Source organism: Labrus mixtus, chromosome 1 (genome assembly GCF_963584025.1).
Source record: "Labrus mixtus chromosome 1, fLabMix1.1, whole genome shotgun sequence".
NCBI lineage: Eukaryota > Metazoa > Chordata > Actinopteri > Labriformes > Labridae > Labrus > Labrus mixtus.
Genome location: NC_083612.1, coordinates 23,098,167 through 23,117,710, shown reverse-complemented (window position 1 = coordinate 23,117,710; position 19,544 = coordinate 23,098,167). Strand labels below are relative to the sequence as shown.

General features: G+C 39.2%; 1 protein-coding gene across 3 annotated transcripts in view; it reads right to left on the bottom strand.

The window, feature by feature from the left end:
- The window catches only part of adcy7 (adenylate cyclase 7), a 570,666-nt gene that overhangs the window by 513,808 nt on the left and 37,314 nt on the right, over positions 1 to 19,544 (bottom strand). For 2 of the 3 annotated variants that reach the window (XR_009674083.1, XM_061045565.1), the window contains exons 6-23: positions 13,803 to 13,963; positions 11,080 to 11,191; positions 10,585 to 10,712; positions 9,787 to 9,945; positions 8,992 to 9,124; positions 8,111 to 8,299; positions 7,632 to 7,672; positions 6,942 to 7,001; positions 5,954 to 6,031; positions 5,035 to 5,104; positions 4,818 to 4,915; positions 4,640 to 4,724; positions 2,694 to 2,831; positions 2,446 to 2,553; positions 1,307 to 1,506; positions 1,020 to 1,131; positions 519 to 677; positions 191 to 337 (exon numbers count right to left, since the gene is read on the bottom strand). Coding sequence is in view for 2 of the 3 variants with exons in the window: in XM_061045565.1 (XP_060901548.1) it covers positions 191 to 337; positions 519 to 677; positions 1,020 to 1,131; positions 1,307 to 1,506; positions 2,446 to 2,553; positions 2,694 to 2,831; positions 4,640 to 4,724; positions 4,818 to 4,915; positions 5,035 to 5,104; positions 5,954 to 6,031; positions 6,942 to 7,001; positions 7,632 to 7,672; positions 8,111 to 8,299; positions 8,992 to 9,124; positions 9,787 to 9,945; positions 10,585 to 10,712; positions 11,080 to 11,191; positions 13,803 to 13,963 (2,178 nt within the window). In the remaining variant the exon portion in view is untranslated. The remainder of the gene's footprint in view (positions 1 to 190; positions 338 to 518; positions 678 to 1,019; positions 1,132 to 1,306; positions 1,507 to 2,445; positions 2,554 to 2,693; positions 2,832 to 4,639; positions 4,725 to 4,817; positions 4,916 to 5,034; positions 5,105 to 5,953; positions 6,032 to 6,941; positions 7,002 to 7,631; positions 7,673 to 8,110; positions 8,300 to 8,991; positions 9,125 to 9,786; positions 9,946 to 10,584; positions 10,713 to 11,079; positions 11,192 to 13,802; positions 13,964 to 19,544) is intronic. The other variant, XM_061045581.1, reaches the window with a different exon arrangement.

Below are 19,544 nucleotides of genomic sequence, written 5' to 3'. Positions count from 1 at the left end.
CATTCTCAGTATTTTCTCCTGTTGGCATGAAATGCAATGGTTATTCAACTCTTATTCTTAGTCCTGAGTTTAGATAACAAGACTATGCTGTGTCTCTCAAACAACTCAAACATCATGTATCACATTGACACTCGACAAAGACTAAAAGGATGAGAACCAAAAAGAGGATCCCCCCCTTTGTATTTCTAACCTCGTCAAAGTCAGCGATGATCTCGTTCAGGAGCCTCAAGCATTCTAGACCGTCCTTGTTGATATCACACTCGGTGTAAAACTCTTTGAAATCAGGAACCGAGGCGAACATAACACACACACAGTCATAGGACTTGTAGTACAGGTCCTGTTTGGGGAGAAAAACAAAAAGTGAATAATATTAAGCAGTAAGTTTCAGGATCAATAAACCGATAATACCTATATAATCATAAATATTCCTAAAACCGCAATTTACTATTTTCTTTTCATTTAGTGAAAAAGTAAATATAATTCAAGAAATATAGTACTTTTTTTCAAGAAAGTCTCACCTCGTTCTTTTTATTCTCCCCAACAAAAAGTGCTGCTACGTGGGCTGGAAGCACGTTCTCCAGCAGCAGCCGGTTCAGGTTCTCCCTGGTCTCGATCTCGTCCTGCTCTGTGCGGTTCTTATACTTTAGCAGGAAGTCCTGGCGGAAGCATGACTCATTCTAGCATAAAGGAGCACAGAGAGTTTAGAGTTCCTGCCTCCTTTCCTCGCTTAGGCAGGTTAAGATGTTTAAAGGTGTTTGCTTTGGAGCCTTCATTTTAAAGAACATCAATTGTGTTCATCAATGTTTTTTCATTACCATTTTACAATAATTGGAAGGGCCAAACTGGCAAATATTAGAAAAACAAAGATTTGTTTATGAAAGAGATTCAAACGTTCCTCTGAACTTGCATTAGTTGTACATTTCAATGCTCTTTTAGTATTTGTTTTTAACAGTGGGTTTGTGATGAAAGGGAAAATACATTGTAAAAGCAATGAGAATGACAGAGAAGTTTGACATTACCTGTTGTGAGATGATGAGCACAGTGACCAGGAACAGGGTGATATATATGCAGCTCATCACCTGAGGGTGCTTCACCAGCCCCAAAAATCTCAGCTCACAGTCACCCTCAATACTGTAGAACAAACATGAACATTCAAGTCCATTACATGTCTATACTTAAATAATCATTCCTATGGAAACAACAATTGAACTGACCTTTGACCACCAGCACTGATTGCTTACATGTTTCAAAAGTGTTTCTAACTAAACTACTGTGTTGAACTGATTAAGTGTATGTTCAGTCCCACCTGCTGCAGTTCCAGATGTCTGGTCTGATCTGAGCGAAGAGGACCTCTTTGTAGCGCTTGAACAGATCGCTCTTGATGCTGAGGATGATGCTGTAGTATGCTGCAGTGGCCACGCTGACGAAGAGCACCTTGAGCTCGAAGCTCACCCGGAGGAAGACTCCACATGCAATGAGTGAGAGGATGCAGCAGTACACTGAGTACTGAGGAAGACAGAGGTAAGGGATGGAGTTAGACCAGGGCCATATGACAGCAACAACAACTGTAGTTAACATTCAGGTCAGTAACATCAACATCACATTACATTGCTTTTTAAAAACAAACTATAATGTATGAACATAAAGAACCTTTATTTATCATCTTAAATGATTGCATTAATTATACACTATTTGTTTTTATAACCATAAGGTATTTGGTATATTGTATTTTATTAACATATATAATTTAAGTCCTCTTGAAAATGTAAAAAATCAATGCAGTGCGGCTGAAAGCTCCACCAGAAATCTATAACGTGGACTATGTGAAAACATTTTCAAACTGTCTCCACATTTAAGGCCTGTACACACATTTTGACAATGCACTTAATGCACATAAAAATAAGCTTGCATATCACCAAATATATTATTTTATGAAGGATAGGAGTTATTCAGGTGTGGCTGATCTGACTGACGGGCTTGGGGGCGTAGTAGCTTTTCGTCAGGAGGATGACCCAAAGTTAGTTTGGAACAGCATTTCCAATATGGCCACCGCCATCGATGGGCTTCAAAAGGGTTTCACGTCACCGAGATTACGTCCATGTTTATACAGTCTATGTTAGGAACGTTAATTTTAAAACACAATTTTTACTGAACAGACGTTTTTGTAGAAGGAATGTGTGTGATGTGGATCAAAGTCTACTTAAAATAATCTTAGTGTTTCCCCACAGGCAGCTGATGATGACGGTGATGATGTCAAATGTTTTCTGATGTTCCGGTCTATGCACTGTATGCACATCAGATGATGCACAAATCCACGTTCATGGTACCAATTTCTTTCTCTCAGTTGAGGAGATGCATGAACATGTTTGTAAATGCTATGTAATCCAGTCCAATACACAAAATGAAATGTCATTACAGTTGAGGTTTAATAATTCCATCACTCACAGGCAGACAGAAGAGACCGGCCTCTAATCCCTGCCCACGGGAATCATTTCTGGGACACAGGGTGTCATTATCACTGGAACATTCTGTCACACGAGTCGGGACGAAGCACTGCAGGGGGGATCAAACTGAATTTACTGACAGGCAACATGCTTTGAAGTCGGGCATGGCAGCTATTAAGTGTAGCACAGCCAGAAATAGCATAGAGTACATAATGAGCCTCTCTTATCACAAAAAATGTGAGGTCATACCACGTTGAACACTGCCAGGACAATGATGACCGTGGTAGTGATGGCAGCAAGTGGGAGGCGCACACACGGCCGCTTGACCACCGCCTCAGACACAGCTGGGAGCCACTGGCATCTTGACAGCTTCTCTGGAAACAGGCGCTGCAGAAGATAAAGGGATGGGAGGAGAAAGTTGAGAAAAGGTATGAGGAGCGAGCATGTGACTTTTTCAGTCTTTAGACATCACGTGGGAGAGACCCAGTGCTCGCTATTTTGAGTGAAGGAATCTGTCTGAGAGGAGAAAACACTGCCTGTCAAGGACTCAATGTCAGAAGTCATCCATAAGTCCAAGGTTAGCTATAGAAAGCTACAGGGCCATGAATGCAAGGAATAGCATACATGACATGTTGACTAATTCTGGCTGTGAAACACTTATGTGCACTATACACATCCTTTCCCACCTTCCTTCATTGACCAACCACTTACTATTCATAATATGTTTGTGTTATTTTTTATCTAAAAAGTGATGCTTGATATCTCAAAACTGAAAAACAAGTGCAGTGAAAGAACACCTTGATGTCTTCTTTTAAGACTTCCCTTTAAAGGTTCTATATGTAACTTTTTTTTTATGTATAAATTGTTTTTTATCGGCCATTAATAAACGAACGGTTAACTGATGTGAAAAAGTAGATGTTCACTGTCTATCTGTGTTGCCTGTATAAAAAATATGCAGGAAGTGACATTTTATGCATGTTCTCAACGTCCTCCTCACTACGCTCTGCTTACAGAGATCAACAGTACAAACTCATCACACACTCTTGGTCTTCACCTGCACAGCCAGAGGCCGACTTCCACACACTTCTATCTGCTCTAGAAGCTCTCAAAGGTGGACAAACTCATCACACACTCCTGCTTTCAGCAAGTTTGTAGGATGGAGAATGAATACAGACACACAGAGTCCTTCACAGACTTTCACGTGTATGACCTCTTACCTCCTCTGTAAACATTATGCATTATAACATTATAAATATCCAGTGTTTCGCGGCCGATTATGATGCTCGTTTGTGTACGTACGAGCACGTATAACGAGCACGCGAGGGAGAGCGAGCAACAGGTTACTGGTGCAGTTCACCTAACGGCCATACGGTGTCACTACAAACGCAGTATTTTTTAAAGTTACATATAGCCCCTTTAAACATAGCGTTATGTAAAGAATGCAAAAATATTATAAATTATTTTTAAACAATCTTTATAGTTTTGTGAGTAATAAAATGTAATACAATTACACAAAAAAACACATTTTCTAAAATAGGACGAAATATGATATGTTAGATTTAAAAACAGAATTCTTCCAACTCCAGCAACTTAAACCAAAATGGATTTCTTTTTAAGTCATTCCCTGACATTCGGGGTGCAACCACAGTCTCACCAGTTTAATATCTCAGGATTAATACTCAGAGCAATTTTTTTTTTTTTTAAGATTACAAATCTGTGCTCTTTTGCTAATACAGCCAAACATTTCAGGAGTAAGTTTAAGGAAGTTTACTGACAGTAAGTAAACTGCAACTTCTGCTGAAGGCTTCCTGAACTTTTTAACATGTCTCATGTGGCTTTCAGATTAAAGACATACAGAATTCCACATGTATTTTTCTCTTCTACTGCAGAAGGAAATTACATTCATGAATACCAATCTTATGCAAAAACACATACGTGAGTCATGCACAAGTTATTCAGTTCAGGGCTGGACCAGAGTTATACAAGGTGGAAATTTTACACTGATCTACATTCAGTGTGGGTTACTGTTACAGCTATGACAGGTTTACTTTCCCTGTGAGGCCTTCTTTGTGGAAAATGACATGTGTTTCATTTTCCACATGTCTAAATGTTAGCTGGGACCAGCTGAAACTTGCACTTTAGTCACTTGATTATCAGAAAGTCAAAGGTTAAAGTAAGACTCCACTCATACTGACCTGTAGGTGACTGGCAAAACAGATAGCCATGGTGAGCAGCAGCACACAAACTAACACTCCAAATACGTTCCCCAACATCTGTCGACTAAGAATAGGAAAAGTCAAATGTCAGTCAAAAATAACAATTCTGTGATATAGTTTTGATATTAAATAAAAGTTCAAATGTATTCATACTCACTCCTTTGTAACAAACATCTGAACCACAAAGATACAAAGGAAGATAAAGGTGGCACAGCCTACATAGTGCTTGAACATCGGCAGATCCAGGGCTCGGTACTAAGAGGAGGAAACACAGATCACATGAGCCTCTAGTTCAGCACCAGAATGCTTGATCACAGAGGTACAACAATGAGAATTTTTCCAATTATAATTTTGCAGCTTTGACTTCAACTAACCTGTTTTTCTAGGTCTTTCTTTGGAAACCAAAGAGCTAGACTGCCGGTCTCTTCAGACTTTGACCACTGCCTAAGAGAGAAAAAGAAAGGCAACAACTAAATAATGGAAGAGAGGGAAGAAAAAAAGAAAGACAGGAAAACAAACACAACTTCACATTTCAAGTGTTTGAGAGTTTTTTTAAAATAAATTGACAAAAGCACTGGATCACACAGGTAATAAACAGCTGCTACACTGATCTCTTTGGATTAACAATTAACACAATAACGTTGGATTATGCTGGAAGTAACTGGAAGGCCTCTCTTGGAAAATGAAGGACAGATTTAATTTACCTTATTAATGATGAGTTGAGTTACACATTACCTTGTGATTATAGATCTCATGTGAAGGACAGTCTAGGTCCATTTACCTCAGACTTTCCTCTGTGTTTGAGTGAAGTATTAAAACCAGTATATGCATATTAAAGAATAATGAAGACACTTGTGAAATCTGAACCACTAAGACTATCGGTCTACAGTTATGCTTGTTGCTTTATAAGGCTGTATTTAAGCAAAGGGATGCTTTAAGCTTAATGCTCACTATAGTAGAGTAACAATAGTAGAGTAACTTGCTAAAAAGGCGATGCTAACGTGCTAGTGAGCAGGCATTCTACTCCCTATCCCCAAAACGGCCAACATGAATTTTGTCTTACTGGTTTACCTTAATTTTCAAGGACTCTGCACGCCGTTAGTGATCGCAGGATGTCTAGCAATAAATGCCTCTTACCATCAAAGTGCAACCTGTTTTGCTGGATTTCCTCTGCTTTGTGTAGTTCACTACGTATTTAACCTTTAGTCTTTGTTTCATGCAATTCTGTGTGAAAAGACTTATAGATATATATCACAGGCACAAAATGTGATTTCAATGTAAACATCGGCGTACTTGCTGCTGAGCTCATCTATAGTAGTCGTCATCTCATTGTGCAGCTCTTCATCAAATTTACTCTTCTGGGATTTGTTCCTGCACAGTAGAGAACAGAGACAGTGAGATAAAAGCAGACAAAGAGAGGCTAAAACACGCAAAAGGACTGGAACAGATGCCTGAAAAAAACAAAAAACAGATCAGGTCATGCAGGTTACTTAGTTGTCCAGGTTAGCTGTGCATACGGGCAACTTGGTTAATGCAATTCTGAGTATTAGTGGGAAAAAGTTTAGGTTTTGTGCCTGTGAGAAAGTTGCCTAGAGGGAGTGCAAGTGTGACATTGTCTGCAGGATTCAGCGGGAGTGTCTCTGCCGTGCTTCTGCGTGGAAGCCCCCTATTCTATCAGGAAGGAAACACTCTCACAGATGCACAGATCCAGATACACACAAGCCCCAGTCAGTGATCAGTGTTAATAAGAGCATGTCAGTCTGATTACAGAGGTTACAGGTTTTCTGATGGCTTTAAGGCTGACATGTTGGCTGTAGCAGTGAGAATCAATGATAAAAGACCAGTATTACACCACTTCTTAGGTTAGTGTTGGAACGACAAGGCCTTCCACAAAGGCAGTAGTTCTCCCCCTGAGTGACTCTCAGACAATGACTCAAAAGGTAGGTATTGATTGGTGGGAATGTGTTTTTCTTCTCCAAACAAATGAGTAATTTTAGCTAGTACTATCACAAATAATGAAAAATTTCAACAAGAGTGTAATAATTCCTTTTTTGGAAATAGTTTGAAGCCCAGTCATTGCAGGGAGGTAAGCTGTAGTTTAAAAAAAAAGGAAACTAAAAACTGTTGTTTACAGTTTGTCAAACCTCCTTTACTCTTACAAAAAGTGAATATTAGCAAGCTCCATGCGCTTTTTGTAAATTTTTGGGGTCAGAAGGCCAAAGGTTGAGAACTACTGCCCTGATCGTATGTGGACCTTGTGGGCCATGAAGGCCCCACTCACTTATAGCTGCTGAATGGAGGTGTGGGCAAGGAGAACGGTTCTTCTAGACACTCATCAAAGCTGTCAGGGCCCAACAATAGGACACACATTTATCAGAACACAGCAGGAGCCAAAAGGCACACACTCTAACTTTAAACATCAGTTAAAAAATATTCCTTCATTAATGTCATCAGGCCTGAGTGGGTGAGGTGCACCTTCTTTTAACTCCAGACTGTTCACCACCTGCTGCTGCTTCTGCTAGATTGGACTGTGCACACATGAAATCAAATCATGATTTCAGCTACAACACAAACCTACCAACCCCTTGTGCAGTCTCCTTTAATTATAGATGACATTTTTTTTTAATTACGACAATTTCTGTATGTCTAGCTGGACATCAGCAACAATGTGATGGCTGCTAGAAAATGAATACTTCAATATAATGTATTACAATTTAATTAAAAGGAAACAAGACAGAGCAAAGACCAGTTCATATTTTACGAACATAAGGGAAAGTTCTGGCAGGGAAAGTTGATCGAAAACACTTTTCTCCGGCCATCAAGATAAGCAACAGTGTTTGTCCTCTGGACGACTTCCAGGGTGAATATGTGCACGCTCAGACTCACGCTTTTAAAATGCAGAACATCTAAATAGTGACCAAATGGAGACTTTATACGTCAAATCATCATTCCTGCCTTTCAAAGTTCTTACCTCTCAGTGTTGGTGCCAGGGGCTGATCGTAGAGGGATGTCCTGCAATAAACATGGAATATATGAGTCCCCAAGGCCAAACCCACCACAGCTCAATACATCTAACTTTTCCATGTGGCATCAGCACTAAACTAGTCACTGTTTGGTTACCACTTGTCTTAGTCATACCTCTCAAACACTAAGCTGTTGTTCATTATGAAATTACAAAATCACTCAAAAGCAAAGTCTCTCATTCTTGCCTGAAGATTGAACATCCTACAGCAAATCAAAAAGTCCCTTCTTTTGTCATTGATAGTGTAAAGTCACAGTGCAGCAGTGCTTTAACAAACACATCCTTTCATAACAGAACAATGTTTAGTTCTTTTGTTGTTTTATAATTGTAACAGCTAGACCTCGCCTTGAATCTGAACACTATTCTTTAACATGGTCTCCGTCAGAGAATTGATATCTTAACAATAACTGAAAAAACATTATGTGTACCTTCCAGCGTGGCTTGCCGTTGACAATGCTGTCTGGGGTGAATCCCTCTCGGTTCTGAAGGTGGGCAAAAGGTTTGACTGCCCCCCACGACTCCAGGTAACGGGTCATACGAACAGACGCCCTCATTTTCAGCCCATCATTCACCCGAGGTTTGGCTGCATTGCGACTATTCAATGATGGGTCCTTGGACTTGAGAAACAAACACAAAATTTAATATTCCATTAACAGGACACTTAGCTGAAGCTCTTAGGGCTGAAAAACTAGTGAGTACACTCCTCATCATGAAAGTCATTAAAGAACACTCACCGGTAGAATGCTTTCACTAAAGCTGTGCAATCCTCTTGATTTTTTAATGGGACTTTCTAACCTGCTCTGCATCTTGTTTTTGGTGAGTTTTGTAAGTACTTGTTAGAATGCCATTGATTTTAGCATGATCGCTCTGAATCAACTGGTGTACGGGTCATCTAAATTTGTTTTTATGTACTAAATGTTGTAAGGAGCGGGGGGAATATGTTAACAGAGTGATGGAGGGATTTCTTGCCAATAGAAGCATATAAACATGAAAGAAAAAAATGGTATGCAGTAATGGATGTGGCCTAAAATGACAGATGCCTCCCACACATTAAGACCTGTAAACCAGATGATTCATCTCAATGAAAACCAAAATTTGTTAAACTACATTACTTAAATTCATCATAATAAGACCATGTGTTGTCTGTACACAACAAATGAAATCAATAGTTACAAAATGAATAACATGTTTAAGATTATTATTTTCCCATTAATATGCTACATCATCATATCGGCAATTAAGTGTCGGAGCGTTTCCCACTCTCTACCTAACCAGGTGTATGTTCAATAAAGACAGACAGAGAACTTACCCTTGGATCAATGACTAGGTAGGTTTGGACATTGAGTTCTTTTAAGTAGGAGTCCCTGCAGTGGCCGTTGCCTTCTTCCACTTCATATGCCTTGTTGAGATGTTTGAGTGTGGCTTCTGTGATGTGAACACGCCTAACATTGATGGAAACAGAGAAACCAGCAATGAAGTCCTTGACATGGTGTGATAAAAGATAAGGACCCTAACCCTAACCCTTACCCTAACCCTAACACTAACCCTAGTTCAAAGATCTGACTTGATGGAGTTGGAAATTGTTGAGTTAAAAGTTAAAAAAAAGATTGAATTTGATCCATTATTCCAATGGCATTTTTACTTTTGGTAACATGATTGAAACAGTAAACTATGGAGGTAGCTGATTGAGTCTGAATCTGAATGTAAAATTAACTCTTTTTATTGCAGATACTTTATTTGTATCAAGACAATTTAATTTTAAACAGACAACAGCCTTTGTACAGAGATGCAAAAGGCTAACCCTAACCCCTTAGCCTAACACTAACCCTAACCCTATATTGGTTTTATGTGACAAAGTTTGACCAAAATTCGACTGTATCAACCGCTGACCTCTCAAATGAGTTAAAAAAGGCAAAAACATTCTGACGCTAATAGAAACCAGTTATGTCATGACATTGATTGTCACACGATAAGTAGAAATGAATGTTGTGTACAATTTTGTTGTTGTACAGTAACACTAAGGTGTCACTTTCACTTAACCTGAAATTACATTTTGAATCAAAATCGAAAGAAAAGACACGGTTACAAAAGTAGTGCCACTCACCCTGGAAGGCCTCCTGACTCCATGTGATTGGCCAGCGTGACATCATGAGACCAGACATCAAATTGCCATTTACGAAGGCCAATCACACCACAGAGTACGTTGCCTGAGTGCACGCCCACTCTCATGTTGATATCGACTCCTGTGGCCTCCTGGACTTGCCTGAAGGAGTTTCACATCAATACTGTAGCTCAATGGTGTTCATGATTGTCTCTTGTGCACAACAGTCTTTTAAGGTACAATCAAAGTCTGATGACCTAACATTACCTAACATAGTCATAGAGTTCACGGTCCTTTTCATGTGTGTCTATTTTAACCACCTGTTTGGGTCAATAGATTTAGTGAACCTCTAAGAACTGTATTCATGTACTATTTTGAACAAAACAAATACAACCTTGATGTCACTGAGTTAGGGGTTTAGTAGCTATCAATTTCACGGTGTGGTTAAAAAAGGTGGCCTCTGTGCCTTTTCCAGCTGTGCTTTTTCACAACTGGTTAAAAACTATGAACCACTAGAGTCAACATCTATTCAGACTTCCCTAATGTTGTCTTATGTTCTTTAACATTGCATTTCATTTTTTATCATGCGCAATTGTAAGAGCATGACTAAGCACAGAATGATTCACAGTCCTGTTATACAGATAAAACACAACATCCTCTGAGATGTTCCACAGATAACTGATAAAACATTTAAGTATCAACATTTGGAGTCACTAAACCTGCCTTTAACATTGCTTCAACGCTAAATTGGGAGACAGTGCATATTTCAGGGTTTAAGGGTTATGGTTGGCACAAACTCACTTGATGGCTTCACACATGTCCAGGCCCATTTTGACGCAGTTTTTTGCATGTTTAGGCAGAGAGACCGGCAGCCCAGATACGCAGTAGTAGCAGTCTCCAAGGATCTTTATTCTCATGCATTCATTTTCCTACAAAAAATTAAAACAGAAGATACTAGATTACTAAAAAATAGAGTATTATGTGGATAGGCAGCAAAAGAGGATATGACTTCTTCAACAAACGGAAGGCGCTCAATATGACCACAGTCCTCAACTGTTCAGGTGTGTATGTGTATGCGTTGCAGCTTGATAAGAGGAGAGAGAGTTTCTGTGGTTAGCTGCCAGTTACTGAATTTTTCTAGCTAGTCTGAGGATTGAGAGAACTCTTTCTTTAAGGACCTCACGACTTCTTTCTTTACATTATAACCACTCATGTCTTTTAAAAAGGTGAGGTGCCAACCTTAAATTAAAGAGCGTTTGTTTTTTTGCAATAATACAATTTTAAATGATGACTCACCTTGGCAATTTGGTCAAACTTCCCGAATAACTCATTGAGCATAATGACTAGCTCCTTAGGAGAACAGTCGCTGGCCAATCGCGTGAAGCCCACAATGTCTGCATAAAGAATACTGAGAGAAATAAAGACAGACACATCACACTCCCATACACAGAAACACTGTCTCAGCCTTGACATGTACAATGTGACCTTTCAAGATATAAAATTATTAATATGCAAGCTTAGCTGACTCTGCACCCTTTAAAGAAGAGACCTGATAAAGACCAAAACTGGGCTTATGGGTTTTAATGAATACAATATTTAAACATGGTCTTGCATGGCTGAGCTTGAACCTCTCTGGTCTGTCTATTCAAATGTCTAGTGTTCCCATACTCCCTCCTGAAGCCTCATGTCTTTTTACTTGTGTCATTTTTTCCTCATTCATTTTTTCTCCTCCAGTGTGTGCAGGATTTAATTGCGCTCTGTCTGTATAAAATGACCATTAAACATGATCTCTTCCTATTTAGCCTGATTTTCAGCCTCTCCTACCATTATGACATTATGACCCATAAGACAGTTATGGCCACAGAATTAGGACCGATGATTTGCGCGCCTCATGTACAGAGGCTACCGTCTTTAAGCGGGCAGCCTTGCTTCCAATTTGACCAGTGGCTCCATGTCATTCCCCACTCTCTCTCTTGATCTGATTGCAGGCTCTATCCACTGTTCTGTCACTCTAATAATGGCAAAAAAAGCCCAAAAACATCTCAAACCACCTCCCCTTCACTCTTGTTGACCTGATCAAGGAATGAATCAAAATGCCTGTCTGGTCTTAAGCTGAATCATATCCTTGTCATTATTGTAGCTGCTAGACAGCAGACCCCGTAGGGACACAGATATCTGTCTCATCTGACCTCTGAAGGACCCCAGAACACTGAGAAGAACAGCTGGAAGTTTGGCAAAAGTCCATCCCACAGAGAGCACCTGACCTGCCTCTCTGTCTTAGCATGGGAACTGAAACTCTAACCTTTGCTATGAAAGTCTCTGAGAACACCATGCTCATGTCACTGAGCCACAAACTGTGCCAAACATTGTGAAACGGTGTGATGAATGCTGTGCATGTAAATCACAACATGAGGGGATATATTTAATATGTTTTTAGGTGGAAATCAATGGGATCTCACTGCCATGTTTTTCTCAACAGTTTGATACAAATCCAAGAATACAGTTAATAGAGTTAACATCATTTTACACTGGATACATAAAAGAAACACCACCACAGTATCCACCATGTGTGTTTGTGTGTGATACAGTTATACACGGTGCACTTCATAAAGGCACACTACTTCTACTAGCCGTCAAAAACTTGTATCCTGACATGAATGACGGACTGTCTGCTGACCAGCAGATGGACCCTGAAACTCCACCTGCCTGGCTGAAGATTAGCAGGTGCTTCATGAGACAGACAACAGAGCTAATGACTGATCTGACTGGAGTAATTATAGGGAGAGGTCAGCGATGCAGCCTATCATTCAACACCTTCTTACGATGGGCCTAACTGAACATGATGACTGCTGCCTGCACAATGACCTCTTGATTAACAAGTCAAAAACTTCTTTAAAAAAGACAAACTTACTTAATAGATGCCAGTGCACCATTGTCTTTATGTATTTGCTTACTTTAATTTAAACTGATCAGAACCAAGTTTGCTCTTTAAAATCAAAGTTCCCACATTGAGAAAAAAAAAAAATTAATAAACTATGAAGAAGCAGCTAACCATCTTTCCAGTGCCCGTGGGAATAGACTCTTAAAAGGAATTTCCTTTTTGACGTAAAACTGAGGCCGAATCTTGCCCACAATTATCAGTCAAAATGAGCTGGTGAGCCATCTGCCAAAGTTCAGTATAAGCTGACCCAATATCTGTCAGCACTTTCTAAATCACAAAACAAAGAGCTGTAACTGGGTCACTGCTCTGGAAAAAAAAAAACAGACAGAGTAATGATCTCCATCATTACGAGAAGCAGGGAAATCTACTACTCTTAGTGTGCACGTCTTTGCTTTCTACCATATCCAATGTGAAGTCAAAGCATAATGCTATAATAATAAAAAAAAACATTTTCAGATCATTCCAAAAACATTGAAAGTTTTTTAAAATAAAATCAGATATTAAGGTTGTTGTCTAAATTAAAGCATTTACAAATAACTCTTTGAATAGGGTCACCTCTTACTTTTTTTGAAATTGAACTTTAGTTTAACCTTAACGAAGGGTCTCAGTAGGTTTAAAATGCTCTTTTTAAAGACACATTAACACAACACATTTATAAGGCTTTAGAAAGAACACAACACATTATAAACTGAAAGGAAAACGCACAAATTTACAAATTTAGACATCCAGAACGTACAGTATAAACATTGAAAACATCTATAGTCACATGTGATTCCATCCAATCAGTTGGAATCGACTATCTAATCTAATCCTGTCATGTTAAACATGTACAACAGGACAGTCAAAATACTTGCTTCAATATTTAACAAAAAAAATCCTAATTATCGGTATGTAGAAAGACACCTAAGTGTCTATTCTAGGTCCTGATTGCTGAAGACATACTTCTAACTAAATCACCCTGAGGAATGTGGTTTGACAAATACAATGAGGCTTACAGGATGAGATGATTGTATTTAACAAATGCTTCTAATGGCACTCTTTGGCTGTTCATGTATTTAAAGGAGGTTTGCTGTATTACCTGACATTCTCATGCCTCTTGACATAAAGACTGTGGAAGTTGTTATCTTTGACCAATCGCTGTTGCTCTTCTTTGTCCTTACAGTCCTGTAAGCGCTCCATGATTGCCAGCTTCATCTTCATGGAGATGTAGACCGGGAGCACAGACTGCAGCAGGTTTTCCTGCAGAAATAAACATAAGCTGCATGATTCAACATTCAAAAAGTCAGACTCCAAGACACCCCCCATCAACAGTTTAATTCATCTGAATCAGGGACAGTGTACAAAAAAAATATATTCTCAATAGAGAAGAGGCGCTTTGTACCAGATTGAGCTAACTAGCTCAATGAACTTTTCCCTTTTCATTAATCTATCAGATCACTTTTCAGTTCAAATCAGTATATTTTAATCTTCATAATGAAGTAATTACTCTTTTTTTATTTACTTCTTTCTTCTTCTTTAAAGCTATTGTAGTGACACTGCAGTACTTGCACCGATCTCCACTGTTAAGGCCATACTAATGTTTTTCATAAGAATTGAGAGCAGAAGTGGTTAAAAAAAGAGCAGACCTTTAAAGGGTTGAAAGTTTGGTATCAGTGATATCAACATGCTGCCTTCATAGCCTGCAGTGGGAATCACAAAATAGTGGAATAATTTTACAGACTCTGCCAGGAAAGGTACACTTAACATTAATAAGAGTCTGTTTGCCACGATAGCCAGAAGCCTGTTCAATGGTTTGAGTCAGACAAAAATCTGAAGAGGCAACTTCTCAAGAAATAATGAATCCCTCTTCAAATTCACAGACGTCAGTTAAAATCATCTGACTTCTTTGGCTGAGTCAAAGTCTGTTAAGAATTTCGTTTTTACATTATACACTCACTGCGATCAAAAATCTTCTAAAGGATGTAGAAAGAAATCAAGGCATGAGGGGGAAAAATGATTAACGTAAAGGTGAGATAACACAAAAGGAGTGTTTGTGTGAGTGTGTATACGAATGTGTGTCAGCGCATAGATGTGTTTAAGTAAGAAAGAAAAGCAGGGTAGATGTCTGTGTGTGTTTCTGTGTAAAAACAAAATTGAAGAGGTGTCAATTTGTTGAAAAACATTTGTTATGTAAACATCTCCTTTAAATTGTTCACACTGAATTTCTGCAAAGTGAAGTTGAAATCAGTACAGTCATTGTTCAGGTGGGATGAGGAATGAATGTGTAAACCTTTATGTTAAATTTAAAAGGGATTTAGTTCTGGGCTACAACTGGCCAACCTAAGGATATTGATATACTATACACGATGCTTTGCAGGAAAGCAAACGTTCAGATAACCTCTAATCAGACTGCAGGATCTCATGATTTAACATGTCATCATTTTCCGTCAGACGCTTCCTGTTAAAGCTTGCACGAGCCTGTTATTTCCCCAGAGTGTTTCTGGACCCTTTTCAGGTTGTAAAAAAAATCTCAAGGGCTAGAAATATTGAAATTGCATATTAATTTGATTTGGCGTGTTATCACAAAGATGTGAATGTGTTTTGACTCAAAACATCCCAGCTTTTCATTCTTTAATGACTTTTTGAAAAATTAAAACACTAAAACAATACAAAAATTCAAATTTACATTTTTAATTAGTGAAGGCAAACAAAAAACAAAATAACCCAATTTCATGTTTTTTTTAAACATCTGATAGTATGCACAAAATGTGCAAAAATCAAGGTGTTGATACATGTGTATGAATGATTCTGTTAGACAATAAGAACGTGTTTGTGAGTGAGAGCTTGCACCGCTGTGCTGCAACCTGACCTGCTCTGGTTCACTCTGGCTGACCTCTTAAAGGGTTCAAATGACCCTAGAACACAAAAATACCCCTCTTTAAGTGGTCTGAGAAAATGTGATAGTGGAAAAGTGCAAGATGTGACATGTCATTTTGTGCTGCCTATAATGTTCTAACTACCCTGTTACAAATATTTGTACCAATTTGTAATTTGGTTTACATACTACAGCCAGTTTGTAGTAAGTAAATCAAACGCCTCTTGTGTTCCTGGACTGGTAAATGTTAATAGTTGTTTGAATAGAACACACCCTGTTTAAATGTATGATATAGTCTTGTGGTGTTGCAATAGTGTTGCAATATCTATGAAGTTCCTCCTTTGTCGGTTGTGTCCTCCAAGCTAGTGGTAAGAGACCTTGCCAACACTGAGCAGAATGTTACGGAAGTATTTCCAGCCTGTGCTGTAACGAGAGCTGAAACCTGTAAAGAACAGGAGGCTAAAGTGAATGTAGAAGATGTTGTTTCGCTGCCTGTTTCTCAACTGTCCGTCTCTCGCAGAGAGTTAGTCAAGCAACAACAAGAGGATCCATCTTTGAAGGAGCTTCTGTCTCAGGTTCGTCCTGTTAAATAAATCCCCAGTGCTGCTCAGAGGTATTTCTTACAAGAGGGGTTACTGGTAAGAAAAGTATTATGAGAGTTTTGCTGGAGAGGCTATATTTCAAATTTCGAAGCCAGAAAAGTCGAGAAAAAATGTTTTGCAAACAAAACAAAAAATCCCTCACAAATTCATCTTGTAGGACATGACATTGATGTGGGAGATGCCATGCCAATAAAGCAACATTTCTACAGAGCCTCCCCTGAAAAGCGGAAGCGGCTAGTCAGAAGTCCAGTACATGTTAGAACATGGCACTGCAGAGCCCTCAATCTCCAGCTGGGCCTCTCCTTGTTTGTTAGTCACAAAACCAGTCACATGTTTTGTCTCCTCAAACGTAACTGGAATATACTATTCATTTATATATATTGCGGGGGGCAAGGGAAATAGCATCCTTTATAACAACTAGATTGTATTCTTTCACTGTAATGCCATTTGGTTTAAGGAATGCACCTGCCACTTTCAGAAGACTTATCAACAGGGTAGTGTCTGGTTTGATGGGGTGTGCAGTATTTAGATGAAGTAGTGGTGTTTATTGACACCTGGCCAGAACATTTGCAGGACATCCAGGCACCCTTTGATCGCATTGCCTGGTAAAATCACACAGTGAACATAGCAAAGTGTGAGTTTGCTAAAGCAACTGTGACTTACCTGGGTAAGGTGGTCGGGCAGGGTTAAGTTTGTCCTGTGACTGCTAAAGTGGAGGCCATTGAAAAATATTCCTTTTCCCAATACAAAGAAAGTGATCACCAGCTTTCTTGGTAGGTTATAACAGGGGTTTTGTGAAAACTTCCCTGTAGTCATAGCCCCTTTGACTGATTTAGTGAGACGGAAGGTAAAGTGTCATTGGTCCGATCGTTGTCAAAAAGTTTTTGATGATGTTAAAACTCTCTTTAGCTGTGCTCCCGTGCTTATAGTTCCCCGCCTTAAGGAGCCCTTTCAGTTAAAGTTAGATGCCAGCAATACAGGTGCTGCGTTGTTGCAACTAGATGAATCTGGTATTGAAAGGCCAGTCAACTACAGTACTTCTCACACAAGTTCAATATTTACCAGTTAAACTATTCTATTATAGAGAAAGAGTCACTTGTGTTAAGCTGCAGACCCAGAGCTCATTCTGTCTTTCACAAGTTGTGACTGCCAGCGAACACAGCAGCTCCCTTCCTGAAGCTTCTTTTGTTTTTGACCTAATTTTGACACACAAACTGTTCCACTCATCCATACACACATGACATTACTGATCTTACAGATTTTCATATTTGTCTGACTTTTTTTTGATTGAGTCAATGGCCAAAATAAAACACTTAAAAAAGTTTGTGTGAGCTTCCTTCTTTGTTACAAATAGGAGCCAATGTTTCCAAAAATTTGGGGAGCTGTAAATAGAAACAGAATGTGATGATTTGCAAAAAACTGAAACCCCATATAGAAGTAGGCACAAAGAAAACATACATCGAAACGGAGAAATTTCATTGTTGTTGAAAATGATACTCCGATTTCCAATTTGATGCCAATGACAGTGGCAACAAAAAATGGAGAAGTTGCGAAGTGCTTAAAAAAGACCTGGTTGAACATCTCACAGTTTATAAGATTAACTGGCAACAGGTTAGCAACATGATTGGGTTGAAAAAGAGCATCCCAGAGAGGCTGTGTCTTTATGGAGTTACGATGAGGAGGGATTCACCACTCTCTGATAGGCTGTGCAGGAACATTGTGCAAGAATGTAAGAATAATAGTTTTTAAATAATAATCTTATTAAAAGATGAAGAGATTTTGAAGACATCTCTGTACACAATGGGATACGGCCAAAGAAAATATTGGACATTAGACATCACTTCATGGGCTCAGAAACACTTCCAAAAATGATTGTCTGTGAACACAGTTTGTCGCAACATCCACAAATGCAAAGTGAAACTCTATCGTGCAAACAGGAAACCCAAAACGTCAAAACAAGAAACACTGCTGACTTCTCTGCGTCCAGTCTCATTTATAATGGAATGAGGCAACATGGGAAACTGTCCTGAGGTCTGATGAGTCAAATTTTTATATCTGTTTAGAAATCATAGACAACCGGTTTTCCTATCTAAAGAGGAAAAGAACCATTCCATCAAGACAATGCCAGATAACGTACTGAATATATCGCAACAGCATTGTCAGTAATGAACGAGTCTGGGTGTTAAACAGGCCTGTCTGCAGTCTCAACTTGTCAGCCACTGATAATGCTTGGGGCATTATAAAATGTAAAACAGGACAAAGGAGACACTGAACTGTTGAACAGCTGAAACCCCACTTTCAAAATTAAGCAGTTGTACTCATCAGTTCCCAAACACTAAGGGTGCGGTCTCACTGACCATTTAATTTATTTATTGCTGTGTCTGATTAAAATGGCTTAAAATAAGCGGCAAAGTCAGTGAAGTAGCTGTCATGCTCTCTGTGTTTTTCTCTGATGTGCAGACGCGGACTCGACTGCGCGTCTCTTTTTCTCTCTCTCTCTCTCTCGTCCGCCTGTTTGTAAACTGAGCACGCTTCATAATAACATAAAGCGTGCATGTGTTGTATTACGACGTTATGTACAAGAGGTAATCGTGCTTTTAGGCACGGTTAGTCCTGGCCAGTGTGACCGCGGGCCGTGCCGGCCAGCGGGGGAATGGCGCAGCGGGGGGCCAATCGTGCTTGAGTACAGCACGGTACAGATGGCCAGTGTGACCGCGCCCTAACAGAGTGCTGTTAAAAGAAGAGGTGATGCTAGAGTGGTAAACATGACTTACTTTTTTCAAATGTGTTGCTGGTATTAAATTAAATTGGGTAAATGATTTAACAAAAACAATGTTTTTTTTTTTTCATATCAATATATGAGATGTTTTCTTGGGGCTAGTTGTTTAGAACATCATCACATTATGTTTTACATTTTACACAGTGAACCCACTTCCCTTTTTTTGGAACAGGGTTGTGTCTATTTACGCTTTATCATTATGACACAACTTGAGTGGGTAAAATAAACAATAGCATTGGCTCCAAAGGGGAGTGTTATTGTCTCAAAAGATATGTCTGACATCCTTCACACCCTGCCAAGACACATTTTAACAGGAACAAACTAGGCTCCTCTTGCGGAAATCAACATGGGAACACAATGTGAGTTCTTCATTGGCTCCTTTGGCGCTTCTTTGACCATTTTTTTTTATGTCTCTGACAGTTCTCTTTGGCTAACTTTGTGCACTAGGCTCCCTCTTTCAGCCCCAATTCAAATAGAACAGCAAGTTTGAATGTTAACGACTATGTCATTCCTTTCTTTGTATCCTGCTAGGCAACACAGCAGCTACCCTGTCAGCACATTTAATGACCGTACTAAGCAACAGTC